This window comes from Onychomys torridus, chromosome 3 (assembly GCF_903995425.1).
Source record: "Onychomys torridus chromosome 3, mOncTor1.1, whole genome shotgun sequence".
Lineage (NCBI taxonomy): Eukaryota > Metazoa > Chordata > Mammalia > Rodentia > Cricetidae > Onychomys > Onychomys torridus.
In genome coordinates, this window is record NC_050445.1 from 139259003 (window position 1) to 139273803 (window position 14801).

At 52.0% G+C, this 14801-nt stretch overlaps 1 protein-coding gene across 1 annotated transcript; it reads right to left on the reverse strand.

The window, feature by feature from the left end:
- Positions 1-475: 475 nt before the first annotated feature.
- Ltbr (lymphotoxin beta receptor) lies at positions 476-7508 on the reverse strand. The gene is made up of 10 exons (XM_036181357.1): positions 7136-7508; positions 6912-7008; positions 6520-6645; positions 6291-6443; positions 5839-5935; positions 5593-5672; positions 3367-3474; positions 3078-3103; positions 2185-2389; positions 476-1380 (listed from the first exon to the last, which is right to left on the reverse strand). The coding sequence occupies exons 1-10, from the start codon at positions 7226-7228 to the stop codon at positions 1139-1141; spliced, it is 1227 nt and encodes a 408-aa protein (XP_036037250.1). The 5' UTR covers positions 7229-7508; the 3' UTR covers positions 476-1138.
- Between the last annotated feature and the right edge of the window lie 7293 nt (positions 7509-14801).

Sequence of the window (14801 nt, forward strand, 5' to 3'; positions counted from 1 at the left end):
GAGAGGATTCAGCTAGCCCAGATTTCTGCTCCCCAATAGTGCTGAATATGGCCTCTCCCATGGTAGGTATTGAGCACCTCACTATTCCTTTCAGTCAACCCTGCTTTCCACTGTGCAGGGCACTTAATGCCTGTAAAGGACAAGAGCCTTGGAAGACATGTATGCAGGGTTAACGGGGCACAGACCCCTTGCCATCTGAAGCTCACTTGAACAAATGACTCGCTCTGTCTGTTCTTTGCTTTGTTGAGAGAGTGTGGGCTTCCTGGGTTGTTGAGAGGACCGAGTCAGTCCATTGCAGGTGTGTTGAATACTTCTCCAGAAATACTTAGATATTGTTGCTTAATACAGACACTGTCTGAACCAATCCTAGGAACCCCTTCCAGGAGGACCTTTGAAGGATTATATTTTTGTGTCTTCACCTTTGCCTTTGATTTTGTCCTAATGGTCTGGTGTTTCTATATAAAACCCAAGAAAATAAAGGATCTCAATCCTGTCTTTATTTGCATATGGTTACAATTTATGAATTCACTTGCTGTGTTTCTTCTGTTCCTACACTCTCCTGGATACCTGGTAACGATACAACCCCGACTCTCACTGTCTCACTACCCTCTCCCCAGGAACAAGGGAGGGACGCTCTTCCATGTGGCTTCAGCTTCACCCAGGGTCTATCTTGGTCCACGTGGTATGAGCCCTCAAGGCCTCTGAAGGTTGGGGATGAGCACCACGAAGCTTTGCAAGGTCCCTGTCATGTCCTTGCAAGTGACCCTGTGACCAGTTCCCTCCTTTGCCATGGTTAGGGTGCACAAAGGCATGGTGGGCAGCAGCTAGGGTCACAAGCCTTGCCCGTGTCTGAGGCTGAATGTGTGCCCTCTGGGGCTGGTGGGTCTGCAACAAGGTCTCGGGCTTGCTCAGACAGCAGTAAGAGTCCTGGGCAGGCACTGTGCCCTGCTAGTGTCCCGCTCTGCTCTGAAGAGTGTCTGAGGCCAGTCTCTTAGGGCTCTGCTTCTCAGAGCCTACCCAGACCCTGTGAGTCCTGGTGGGTAGAGCAGCCTCAAGGAGAAGGTGCTGGACCCTCTTCCCTCCTCGCCTTTCTCAGATACCATCAGGCATCAGGTGGCAAATAAGTCCCTTGGCCTTGTCAGAGGGCATGGCACCCTAGTGTCTCTGTCTCAGCCAGATGCCAAGCTTTGCCATCCTCCTGGTAAGGTGTAGAGAGCACAGAAGGGTCAGGGGCTCCCTCTTCAGGGATGGGGTATGGAGGCTCAGGGGATGCTGGGGGATCTCCAGGGCCCCGTGTCCCCCCTAGCACTGGTCCATTGTATATATAGATATTGCCAGTGACAGTCACAGAGCCTCCGGCCACATGAATGCCATTTGCACCTGCGGGAGAGAAGGCCAGATGAGAGGGGATGCTTCCAGAAGTCTCTTCTTTCCTCCCAGCCCCACCTCTCATTTGCTCTTCCTTAGCCTAGGCTGGCCTAAAACTGCTCTGATATCCTGATCCTCCTGTCTCCAGTTCTGATTACAGGTGCGCCCCCTCTCCCAGCTTCACTAGAGTTTCCTTCCTTTCTCTCTCTCTCTCTCTCTCTCTCTCTCTCTCTCTCTCTCTTTCCTTTCCTTTCCTTTCCTTTCAAGATTTACTTATTTATTATGTATACAGTGTTCTGTCTGCATGTGTCCCTACAGAAGAGGGCACCAGATCTCATTACAGATGGTTGTGAGCCACCATGGGGTTGCTGGGAATTGAACTCAGGACCTCTAGAAGAACAGCCAGTGTTCTTAACCTCTGAGCCGTCTCTCCAGCCCCCACTATAGCTTTCTTAAGTGCTGGGATTACAGGTGTGCCTACACCTCCAGCTTCGCTGATAGCTTTTCTAAGTGCTGAACACACTCCTCTGTTTCTTTCAGACTCGGGATCTTTTTATTTTTTTATTTTTTGAGACAGAGTTCCTCTGTGTAGCTTTGCGCCTTTCCTGGAACTCACTTGGTAGCCCAGGCTGGCCTCGAACTCACAGAGATCTGCCTGGCTCTGCCTCCCGAGTGCTGGGATCAAAGGCATGCGCCACCACCGCCCGACTCGGGATCTTTTTATTTCATCTGGGCCTTATTCTGTCTCCCTCCCAACCTACCCACATCCCTCCCTTCCTCCCGCACCCACTTCTCCCTACGGCCTGCCCAGCTTACCGTGGGCCACCTGGCTGTGCCCCTCTAGCTCCTTGGCCTGGACCAGGGGACTCTGCTGTTGTAGTACCACTTTCTCCAAGACTGGGGTCACTGGGGGTCCAGCAGAGGACGGGGACAAGTCCACAGGCACGGGCAGAAGTGGTTCTGCCAGGTCACGGAAATGTGGGTTGGCTCTTGGAGTGGGGCAGGGGGGAGACTCTTCTCCCTGAGGAGGAGAAATAGAGAGAACCAGCCAATGTCAGAGGCTAGACTTCACCACAACTTAGTTCCCAGGCCCTAGTCCTTGTATCCTGGCAGCTCACTGTCTGTCTCCACACCTCACCATGCTTCCTGCCTCAGGGCCTTTGCACTTGACGCTCCTCTAATTTCCAGAGCACTTTCTTCAAAGAGTTCCCTGCTCACCTGTCACTCACTGTCCACCTCACTTTTATTATGGTTGCCACCTGATATACAATTATTATTTATATACCATTATTGTTGTGGTTTGGCTGTGTTAGAGACAGGCTCTTATTCTAGCCCAGGCTGCTCCGGGTCTCACTACGTAGCCCCAGGCTGGCCACGACTCATGGTGAGGCTTCTGTCTCAGCCTCCCAAGTGCTGGGAAGACAGGATGGAGCCACCGCCCTGGATACAACTTTCCCCCACCCTGTGGCACTGGCAATGGAGCCCAGGTCCTTGTACATGCTAGCTAAGTGCTCTAGCATCCGGGCCTTTGAATTTCATTTCTGTTCCACACTCGTGCAAACTCCAGGACAGGAGGCACTTTCTCAGGCTGTATGTCAGGTACCAAAACGGTGGCTGAACCTGGACACCCAGCAAGCAATCAGCGGAATGCATGGAGGCTAAAGTCTACCTCCCCTGACCTCACAGCCCCACCCCCCTTGCTCCTTTACCTCTGGATGCCTCTTGAGCAGAGTACCTGAAATGAAAAACAAAACGGGGGGGTGAGGCCTCTAGTTCCCAACCTTTCAACCTTCACCCCCACCCCCCCACTATGTGCTGCCAACCTTAGTGTCCCAGAGGAAGACAATACAGTTACCCTTATCCCTCAGAACGAGGGCTGGGAGAAACTGGTATCCAGCACCCTGACAGTCTTGTGCACCACCAGGGTTTGTCCATGACTATCCCCCCCCCACTCCACTGCCACTTCCATGTGCAGGTATGAAGTGGTGTCCTTCCTACCCAGCTTTCTGCAGAGAGAGGGGTGCCTCGTCCAGGTGCAGGCCAGGGTGGTGGTGAAGAGCAGAAGACAGACCAGCGGCAGTAGGGTGGCCAACAGCAGCATTGTCCCTGGCAGGGAGGCAGACAAGAGTGAGGAAACCAAAGGGCGGGCGGGAGGAGCCTCTCCCACAAATCAGCCTTTTCCCCCTTTGGGGCCATTTCCCTTGGGCTGTGGACGAGGGGCTGCGGCTGGCTTTGGGAAGGGTCTCTTGACCACGTGAGAGTCTGCCCTGAGTGGTGATGTCTAGACCTCTTGCAGTCAGTGGGTGAGGGATGCTTTGACAGCTGGTTTTCAAGGCTGGGAGTAGGTGAAAGGCAGCGGGGAGGGGAGGTGGTGTTTGAGCCCCATTTCTGTGACTGGACGTTAGATTGGCCTGTGTGCCTCTGAGAACCTCACTTCTGAGCCTGGTCTATGGCTCTCAGGGAGAGCAGTTGCAAGCTGCCCACCCCCTTGCTCATAGTAGGACTCAGGAAGGAAAGAGGCAGAGAGATGGGCGTTTGGTTTCCCAGGCTTGCCCACACTGGTTCACCACAGCTGTGGCCTTAGGGAGTGAAGCATGCAGGGCATGGGAAGAAACTGGACCAGGAGACTGGACACCCAGGTGCCTGTCTTTATTCGAGCATTGCTTTGTCATATATAAAACAAGCAGGTTAACAGACCTACTGGCTAATGCTAGTTACTAATTATCACTATTGAAATGCTAGTGATAGCTGGTACATAGTTGAAAATTTCTGAGAGGTCATGGGAAAATATTTATGATCCACTGTTAACTGAAAAGCATCTACTCAGCATGTGCCAACACCTCCCCCTCAAAAAGTGTCAAGTTATAAAACACTTTAATCACTTCACTTAAAGTAAAAAGTTTTATGAGTAGAATGCATAAGGATGTATGGAAGAGGCAGACTAAGACAGTAAGAGCAGAAGGTTCTAAGTTCAGTGGGTGAATTTTAGCTAAATTTTTAATCTCTCTTTCCCTTCTCCCTCTCTGAGACAAGGTCTCATGCAGCACAACTTCAAAGTCCTGCCTCCACCTCCCAAATGCAGGGATGACAGACATGTGCCACCATACCCGGTGTAAATTCTTAAAAAGTTCTACAGCATGTGTACCTTACAAGTGGGTCCCCAGTAAGACTTAGATACATACACTAATAACATGATTTACACCCTCCTCCAACCCCCACCCCTGAAAAATCTCAGGTAAATCATGTCTCAGTTTTCTCTTCCCATCGGTGAGGATGAATAACTCCACTTTATAGAATCATTAAGCAGATTAAGTGGGATCTCTGAGGGGTTCAGAGTAGTTCTCAATACTCGGAAGCTGTAATTACAAATATCTGCTCATTCAAAAATGTTACTACATTCTGCCAATTAGTAATGATTATAGTCATCAGAAACAACCTACAGTCAACCACCAGGCTGGAAAGCTGGTGAGTTTCCTAGAAGACAGAAACCAAGAAACCAGAAAACCTAGAAAGAGTCAAATGGAAGAGCATGACTCCAACAGAAGTGTGGGACTGAACAATGAGGTATTCGATGGAAGTGCATCCAAAATCATTATTTGTCTGTTAACCTGCTTGTTTTATATATGACAAAGCAATGCTCGGATAAAGACAGGCACCTGGGTGTCCAGTCTCCTGGTCCAGTTTCTCCCCATCTATGATGGAAGTGCATACAAAATCATTGTAATTCAAAGTCTGTTAGAATTACATCTCAGCACAGGAGCGTTTCCTGGCATAAGGTGTATAATTTTTAAAGCCTGTAAGAATATAGTCTAGGATGTTCTAATTCCCACCCCCTCCTTTGAGATATTCTCAGTCGGTAGCCCAGGCTGGCCTCAAACTCTTGATTCTCATGCCTCAGCCTTCTAAGTGCTGGGGATGACATGGGTATGCCACCACACCCAGCTTTCCAAGATTTTCTTTCTTCTTTTGGTGGTACTTGTTCAAACCCAGGGCCTTGTGCATCCCAGACAAGTACTCTGCTTCTGAACTATATGCCAGCCCCTTCCAATTTCTTTAGAAGGAATGTTTCTTTCTTTTTTTTTTTAAATTTTTTTTCTTTCTTTCTTCCTTCCTTCCTTTCTTTTTTTGGTCTAATCCTGGGAGGAAAGATGCACATGTCTTTGTTTTCTTGTTTTCTGGCATTTCCCCAGATTCTGCCTTGTGAACCTCAGCCCAGCCTCTTACCTGGCTCTGATTGATTTCTACAGACAGTGTCAGAGCTGGCAGTACCTGGAGCTGCCTCCACCAGGCCCTGGTTCTCACATCTGTGGAGGAACAGGAGTGTGAGCTGTTGCTGCTCTCCTTGGTACCTGGTGCTCCAGGAACACATGGTGGGGAATGGCCAGGGGACTACTTGGAGTCAAGGATGAAGGGAATGTCAACTGTTGGGCTTCCTGGAGTTGGGGGAAGTGTGGGGAGGGGCACTCTCACCTGGTATGGGGTTGGCAGCGGGCTGTAGGGGAGGAAGTATTCTGGAAGTATCCTGACTTGCAGGGCACACAGGTGATGTCAGTCTCCATATCTTCATCTGGCAAAGAAAGGGCAGGGCCGGTCAGGGTGAGTGGACAAGTGTGAGCCCAGCTGTGGGCTTCCTTTATGCCTCCTCGCCAATCAGATCTACAGCTGTCACCTTGCCCAGCTTGGTTTTTCAGCCTGCCTTTCCCCCAGGCTTCCCCAGGACTGACAGGAGCCACATTCTAAGCTCCTCACACCTGTCCCAATTCATGTCTTGGCAGACCCCCTCCTGTGAGCCCTTTGCAAGGAATGATGGATATTTTAGGCCCAAAGAGAACTCCAGTGGGGGGCCACCAATGGACGCAGTCCAGTGCTCCTTGCCCTTGACACCAGCCTCCTTTCACCGGCTGCCCTCGGTGACCTCTGACCTGTAACCTCAGCTTCCGTGCCAGGCTTGCATATTACAATTTGCTCGCAGTGCACACACTCATTGTCCAGATACACACAGGCCATCCCTGGCTTGCAGCGGCACTCAGGTTTGCGATCGCTGGCGCAAGGGGCAACCTCCTCGAAGCCCAGCACTGGCAGGGAGAGAAGAGAGTCAGAGAGGAGCTGGGGTCCCAGCAGTACCCCTCCTCCAGGTGGACCCCTTCTCACCAGAGTCACAGGAGCGGCACATCTGGCAGATGGAGAGATGGTTCCAGTGTTCATTGTAGGACCCATCGAGGCAAGGCTTGCAAACGGTGTCTTGGCTCTGGTTGCATACGGCATAGGCGAACTTGCCTGTGAGGCAAGTGGGGCAAGAGGGGTATCAGGAGACAGGAGTCTTCTCCCATCTCCACGGCTTGCTGCATGCACAGAGAGAGCCTCTCCCTGGCCTCTTTGTCTCCATCCTGTCTTCATGGCGACGCGGCTATCTCTTCAAATCTCGGTGGCCGTGGGACAATGGCTAATGCTTCTGGGTCTCTCTCTACCAGCTAGCTTTACCAGCGTTGGTCTGGCTCTGACCTACCCTAGCCACCCAGGCTTCCCGGGGCCACTGTTCTCACCTGGGGGGCAGCGGGAGCAGCAGACCTGATGCTTGGACTCGAAGTATTCCTTGTCCCGGTCCCAGCAAGTTTGGTTTTCTATGCGATATGGGGGCACCTTCCACGGGGAGGCGGAGACAGAGGAGAACAAGGCAGGGTCAGCTCTGGTGGGCAGAAGGGCCGGAGAGAAGCCTGCCCAGGCCCCCCTTTCCCACCTGGCCCACCCCACCTAGCCCCTCCCTCACCAGCTGGAGCTCAGATGCCGTCAGGATCCCGCAGAGTCCCAGCAGAAGTGGCCCCCAGGCCAGGCCGCAGGGAGAGGCCCCAGGCAGGCGCATGGCGGCCTTTCGGGTCTGCTGACCAGACCGGGTGGAGGCCTGGGAGGAAGGTGGGAAGCCCGGACGTCCTGAGCAGCAGCGTTGGCCACGACTTCCCAAGCCTGGCGGCTGGGCCGACGTGCCCCCGGGGGCCGGGAGCGGCCGGGCCTGGCCTCCAGGGCTCCAGCGCCGGGCTCAGGAAGTGGGAGTGGAGAGAGCCGGCCGGGGGCGGGGGCAGGGAGCTCTGGGAGCAGAGGCCGGCCTGTCGCAATCGCGACCGGGGAAGAGGAACAGGCTTGGCGGCCTCGACGCAGGGCGGGAGGGGGTGGCCGGGAAAGCACGTGAGAGCTGCAGGCCCGGAACCGGCCTCCACCTTTCTTCTGAAGCCCGGCCCTCAGAGGGGCTGCGGATCAGGACCACCCGCTGGCGGAAAAGGGGGCGGCAGAGTCAGTAGCTAGCCATCAGTCAAGCTGACCTCCAAGAGCCTGGGGCAGAGCTGACCTGGGTACACATGGATGTTGAGGCAGAGCAGTGGGCAGCCGAGTGCCAGATTTGCAAAGCCGATGCACCAGGAATTGACAGTGCATCCGGCTGAGACACCCAGAGGTGGCTAGCAGATGCAGAGTCTGGCCAGTCACCCCACTTGGCAGAAACTGAGGGCCTGCCTCTGTGACTTTTTAAAGAAATGCTACCACAGTAACAAGCCACAGGCCTCCACCCTGCTGGCCCACCCACGCCACACATTATTGGCCACACCACAAGACACTGGAGAGCATGCAGCTGGCCTTGAACCTGTCCTTCTGTCCTCTAGAGATCTCTCTCAAAGGGAGAGTAGGGGAAGATGTGAAAACCTAGGTTCTGGTGAGTTGGGGACCTCTGGGCTGGGGCTGGGTAGCCCAGTTCCAGCTTGTGTGCCCATAAGCCTGTGACTCTCTTGGAACAGAAGGACCTGAGAGCCCAGCCAGTGTGGGTACGTTATCTCTGGAGCAGACCTGCTCAGGGTGCCAGGCAGAGGAGTCCAAGGCCAAGCTTGTTCAGCCTGGTGGCCCTTTTCTTCCCACCACTGATAAACAGCTCAGATCTGCTTGCATTTGCGTGCCAACCCCTCTTTCCACCTTCCACTGGCTGCCCCCCAAACCCCCTCACCCAAACCACTCTCCAAAGTTTAGTCCATGCCTCCAGGAAGCAGCTACAGAGGCCCCAAGGAAGACCAATGTCTGCTTTGGGCTGCCTGTCTGGTCCCTACTAAGCTGTGGGCTGGCCTATTGCCTGGTTTGGATATTAAGTCTGGGCTCATCCGGCTTATGCCACAGGCCAGGTACACACTGGTGGAATAAACGAAGGCCATCCACACTGCTTAGCCTCTCTGGCAGAGCCGTCTGTTTTTCGGGTCCCAGTTCATGTCAGCATCTGTCCTGCCTTCCCTGTGACTCAGGGGAGCCTCCTTTGGGATGAGGGGAAGTCTTGAGATAGCTCACCTGAGAACTGGCCTTCTTCACGGTGGATCAGATATCCAGACAGGCCTTCCGTGGAGATGTGAAATGCTGCTGCCAGGGCTTAGATATGTCACTCTGTCTCCTCACTGGTGTAGGCCCAGCAGCCACACTCTGCTGGCGACTGTCTGCATCAATAGTCTCAGGCCTGGCAAGGGAAGAGATACTTGAATAGCAGACTAGCTCTGGCTTCTCTTCCTTCTAGGCCCATGGAGTTGGGGCAGGGACTAGACTCACTTGGGTCTCTTAGGAACATAAAGGAATAGGTGTGTTGGCAGCCTAAGATAATTTCCACTCTTCTTTTTGTATTTTTTTTTAAAGATTTATTTATTTATTATGTACACAGAAGAGGGCGCCAGATCTCATTACAGATGGTAGTGAGCCACCATGTGGTTGCTGGGAACTCAGGACCTCTGGAAGAGGAGTCGGTGCTCTTAACCTCTGAGCCAGCCCTTCTTTTTATATTTTATTAGGGAAACTTCACATGTACTATCCCCAAAGAGACAAAATAGTATTGAGATCCACCATGTTGTCACTACCTAGCTTTAACTCGTGGCCAGTCTCTTTTCTTCATATAGTATGTATATCTTAAAGCTTGCCAGTCTTCACATGTAGATTAGTGGATTCTCACTTCATTTTTCTCACTTGTTTATTTGTATATGTATGTAGTATGTGAGTGTGAATACTTTCTCAATCAGGACTCAGGTGAGGAGATGCAACCAACCTCCTGGTAGCCTATAGGGACTGCAGACAGACAACTCTTAATGCAAAAACGGTTATTATAATGGCCCTCCACCCTACTTTATGAGTGTGGAGACTGAGGGGTAAGAAAAATCTTCCAGTTCTTAGTGAGCACTGTATCATCTTTTTTTTTTTCCTCTTGTGCTTTTTTTTTAGCTTCCAGAAACTTTTATCAATGTTCACTGGGCAATACCAGACGGGAAGACTCACAGAAGGTGTGAAGGGCTCTTCTCCCAGGCCTCCTTCAGAGAGGCTTGCTGAAATACCCTCCTCCCTGCAGCCCATGAGTACTCCCCAAAGAGAGTTGGCGTGAGTGGGTCCCTTTAAATCCTGTCTTTTTCCTCATGTTTCCCTTAGCCAGCTGATGGCCTTAGCCAGCCCAACCAGGCTGGTAGACACCGAGAAATGAGCCTATCAGATGAGAAGTGGGCTTCTCCAGTGTTTGGAATGTCACTGGGAATAAAGCCTTACCCAGTTATTCTCAGTCTTGGTTAACTTTGCTCCCCAGAAGACATTTGGCAATATCTTAAGACATTTTAGGTTGCAACTGCTTGGAATTCCCACTGTCGCCTAGTGCACAGCGGCCAGGGATATTGCTATGACCTACAGTGCAAGACAGGCCCAGACAAGGAGGAATTGCCTGGCTGGGAATGCCAGCAGTGCTGAGCTTGTTAAGCCCCGGACTAACCGGAGGACTAAGTCTCTAACAGGGAACTCCTTAGCATCTTTGCAGGTCACTGAGGATGGCAGAGAGAAATCTTCTAGTCCATCAGGTAGATTTATACTACGGAAAGGAACATCAAAGGATGCTGTTTGCATAGTAGGCAGCCCTGTAGGTATCACTAAATCTAAGAGTAAAGGGGTTCATTTAAGTGGGTGACTCATTTTTATCCTAGAAAGCATAAAAGCCGACAAGGGAAGAAGTGAAGGCAATTTCGATAAACGAAGAACATACCACAAATCAACAAATCAACGTGCTGTCTGAGAAGTTAAGATGTCTGATGTGTGTGTGTCCCCCCCCCCCCCCCCCCCCCCCCCCGTGCACACCCCTCTCTGTCAAAGATAAACCTTGGATCTCAGCCAGGACGTGAAATTCTGCTGTCTGCAGAGCGGGTCAGCAAGCAGTGACCATTAAGTTAGGCATGGTGGCATACATTTGCAACTATAGCACTTGGAGGATGAGGCAGGAGGATTGGGAACTTGAGAGCAGTGTGGGCACAGAGTGAGTGTCTCGGAAACAAAAGGAAACAAAAATAATAATTCCTAGTCACTGAAGTCACTGAAATTAGCCTGGCACTTGTCCTCAGAGAACTCATAATAGGATCTACACATATGTAGGCATGTGCATGTAAACACAGGTGCGTGTGTGGGCCAGTTCATTAAGAGTAAAGAGCAGGAGGTGCTGAGGTAGGCTTTCCTTGGGAGTGTGGAGGAGAAAGTGCTTCCTTCCAATCATCTACCTCTGGGATGCAGAGGCAAGAAGACTGTCAGTCCTAACGCTCAGCCCACTGCAAATCCTGAAGGGTTCCTTCTTTCCCGATAGCCACCACACAGTTTACGGCCATACTAACTGTTGGCAGGTGGCTGGTATGGGGCAGGGAAGGCAGGCTCTTATTTAAGCAATGGTTTGGGGCTTTGGGAGAGGCAACAGGAAGCCCTGGGAAGGGGATCTTTCTCGGGCAAGGTAAAAAATGCCCCTGACATGCCATGTAAGACTCTACTATTCTGGAGGGCAGGAAAGCAGCATCAGACTTGGGAAACAGCTCGCCCTAACCCTGGGTGGCCCTGAGGCCTTGGATTCCCTCAGGTACTGAACAAGTGGATAGGTGTAGTCAGCTAGCAGGCCTTTGTCACTAGGCAGCCTGACACGCCACTTCCCGCTCCTTCTTTTTTTCAAATGAGAGCCCTGGGGCCTGCAGAGGTGAAAATGTCCTTCCTTCCGTCCTTCCTTCCTTCCTTCCTTCCTTCCTTCCCTTTTTCTTCTTTTTCCATTTTGAGACAGAGCCTCATTATGTAGCCCTGGCTGCCCTAGCACTCACTTGGTAGACCAGGCTGGCCTTGAACTCATAGAGATCCACCTGCCTCTGCCTCTCAAGTGCTGTGACTAAAGGATGCACCACTATGCTTGGCTTAAAAATGTCTTTTCAAAGACAGTTTAAAAATAAAAATGGAGCTGAGCAGTGGTGGCACAGGCCTTTAATCCCAGCACTTGGGAGGCAGAATCAGGTGGATCTCTGTGAGTTCAAGGCCAGCCTGATCTACAGAGTGAGTTCCAGGACAGCCAGAGCTGTTACACAAAGAAACCTTGTCTAGAAAAAAAAACCAACAACAACAACAACAAAATCAAAAAAACAAAAACAAAAACAATAAATAAACGAAAATGGGAGTCATAGAGTGATACCTATGATATGGTCCCACTTATAATTTTTTCTTTTTTTACTTTTTAGAAATGCATGTGAATTGGCATAGTGTACATATGTGTAATTGTAGTACTGGAGAGGCTGAGGCAGGAGGATCATGAATTCAAGGCCAGCCTGGACTATAAAGCAAGTTTAGGTCAGTTATACACTGAAACCCTGTCTCAATATATAACACCACAAAACATGTAAATATGAAAGACACACAGAAATAGATAGATGAACAAGTCATAGTGGGTCCCTTTGGGCTGTTGGAAGGAGAGAAATAGGAAGCTTTTTGTTGTTTTATGTACTGCATTGCTGGGGAAAATATACTATGACAAAAAATGAGTCTGCAGTCCCAGCACTTGGAAAGCTGAGGCAGGAGCATAACTGTGAGTTCCAGGCCAGCGTGGGCTACAGAAAGATCCCCTGGTTTGGGGGGGCAAGTGTGTGTGTGTGTGTGTAATATTTGAAATGGGGCTCTGGCCAAAGTTCAGAACTCAAATATCTGTTCTCACAACAGGCTTGCACTGGCCCGTTCCGGATCTCTAACACCGTAGTCTCCAGCCAAGCCACTCTTGTACCCTGTCAGGACACGCCAGAGTCACCACACTCTTCAGAGCAGACATTTCTCACGGAGTCCTTGAGATGAAAACTATTTGTCACACTGCCTGAAGCCAGTACTTGGGTTTCAGGCCCAGTTAGCAAACAGAAGAGGCAAGGAGGAGGAGCTGGCTTCTCAGAACCTCACAGATCAAATAGCCGGGGAACCAACCGGGCACCTTGCCTGTGGGACACTAGTTTTAAGGACTCGGTTCAAGGAAGAATGGAGTTTCTAAGGGTGGCTAGGGCTATGGAGGGGTGGGAACAGTTCAAAGTCATACAGCCAAGGAGATATAACTGGAGAGCTGACAAATCCATGGGCTTTGTCTGGGAATGACTAAGCCCCTCCTGGTGGTCTGGTTCTCCAGAGTCTATTGCTGGTCTGTCTCAGAAGGTAGATGGCAACCTCAGAGGAGAAGGTTTCTGAATTCTGTTTATAACTGCTGCTATTTTGCTCTGTGACTTCAGAGAGCTGGCTTGTTGTTTGGGAGAGTCAGTTTCTTCATCTGGAAAATGAAGAAAGAGCCAGCCTCCCTCTTCTGACAGGAGGTTTCAGGAGGGCACCTGTCCAACAACTTAGTCAGCAGGTGGAACCCTGGTGGCCCACAGGCTCTCCTTTTAAGAACGAGGTGAGGGGGGCCCTCTTCTTTACCTGGTAAATGCCAGTCTCCAGGGTGTCACTCCAAATGGGTCCCTCCTCCAGCCTCCCGCAGGCTCCCCCTGGACTTGCTTCTTATCTCTCCAGAATCCTTATCTCACTATATTTCAACTGCTTGTTATGCAGAACTAGTTCTTCCCATGGGCCTCTATGGGTGAGCAGGTCTGTGTCCGCAGGTCTAGGGATACAGAGATCACTTGTGTCCGTTGCTGCTGGAGAGAGCCTGTATGGTAGGAGGAACCAGTGAACATACTGGGGCACTGGGGCTGCCCTCCTCAGGGCTCAAGTGTGGATATCCCGGGCCAACTGTGCAGGGCCTGGGCTGTGTGAATGGAGTTCCTGTGGCTGCTCTTGCCGTCATTTCTGGGTCTGAGCCTCTGAGGCCTCCAAACCTGTATACTCACTACTTGAGCATACATCTCTCTTCTCTTGCTGGGGTGGGTTGAGAGGGAGACTCGGGAGAAGAGCACATCCCTGATGTCAGACATCTTTTCCCTTCTAGGACAGTGTACTCGGCCTCCTTGTCCCAGATACCAGCATGGACACAGTTCTCGTTCTCTCCGAGTGTCTGCCATCCCTGTCGGTCCCTGGGCTCTGGTCTTTGCCCACAGAGCTCTGCCGGGAGGGGGGCCCCCACACTCACATTGCCTCTGATGCCCACATTCCTGCAACCTCGTGATCACAACAGGGGGCATTACACATTCCTGGCCTAGCAGCCAATGGTGTCAAAAAGAACAGAATGTCCTAGGACCTGGCCCAGCCCCCTGCTTCACCTGGGCCCCTCCCAGGTCTGGCCAGAGCCAGGTAGGTGGGGTGAAGAGTTCAGAGGGAAGAGGATGGGGAAGAGGATGGTGGGGCCAGCAGGCGCTCCCAGTTCCTGGAGGACCCTTCTCCTTTTCCTCCAGGGTCCTGGGTGTGAGGCTGACTTGGGATGACCTTGAGGGACCCAATCAGAAGGGACCCTGGTTTCTGGAAGTTCACTTAAGTTTCTTTCCCCTGGCTGTCTGGCCTGACAGGAGAGTCCTTTTGGGGCAGGCTGCCTCCTCTTCCTCCTCCTCCATCCTCCGTCAGCTCTGTGCCCAGTCCTGTCTGTCTCCTCTTTCTGCCTTCCCTGTTCCTGGGTTTCCCCACCTAGTCTCAGTCCCTCCTTCCGCCTTGCCTTCTGGCTTTTGTGTGTAGAATCCTTTCTCCCCGCTCAGGTTCTCCCTCAGGTTCTCCAAGCCTCGCCAATCTTCTGTTCCTAGTCTCCCTGCCGGTCTTTCCCCATCAATCCATCGCTGGCCCAAACTCTTCAGCAGGTACCTGCTTCACCTGCCCCGGCCAGCCCTCCTCACTGGGGAGCAACCGGACCAGACTCCTCCTTTGACCCTCCCCCTGCACGCTCACCTTTAATTGAGATGCTAATGAGGCTCCTGTGGCTCCCATCCCCAGGCCCTGCACCTGTCAGGTGAGAGGGTGGAGAGGCTCCGCTGCCAGCTTCAACTGGAAAGGAACCAGTCACTGCCCAGCCACACCTGGGAGCTGGAGTCAGGAGGCAGCTCAGGTCTCCTGCAGCCCTGCGGTTCCTGAGGGAGAGGAGGAGATAGCAGGGGGCCCGAGGCCAGGGCTCCAGCCCAGAGAAGAGGGCCCAGGAGGAGACAGGGAAGGCAGGGGAGGAAGTGAGGCAGGATCAGAGAGCCTGGCACAGACGGGGAGACCCA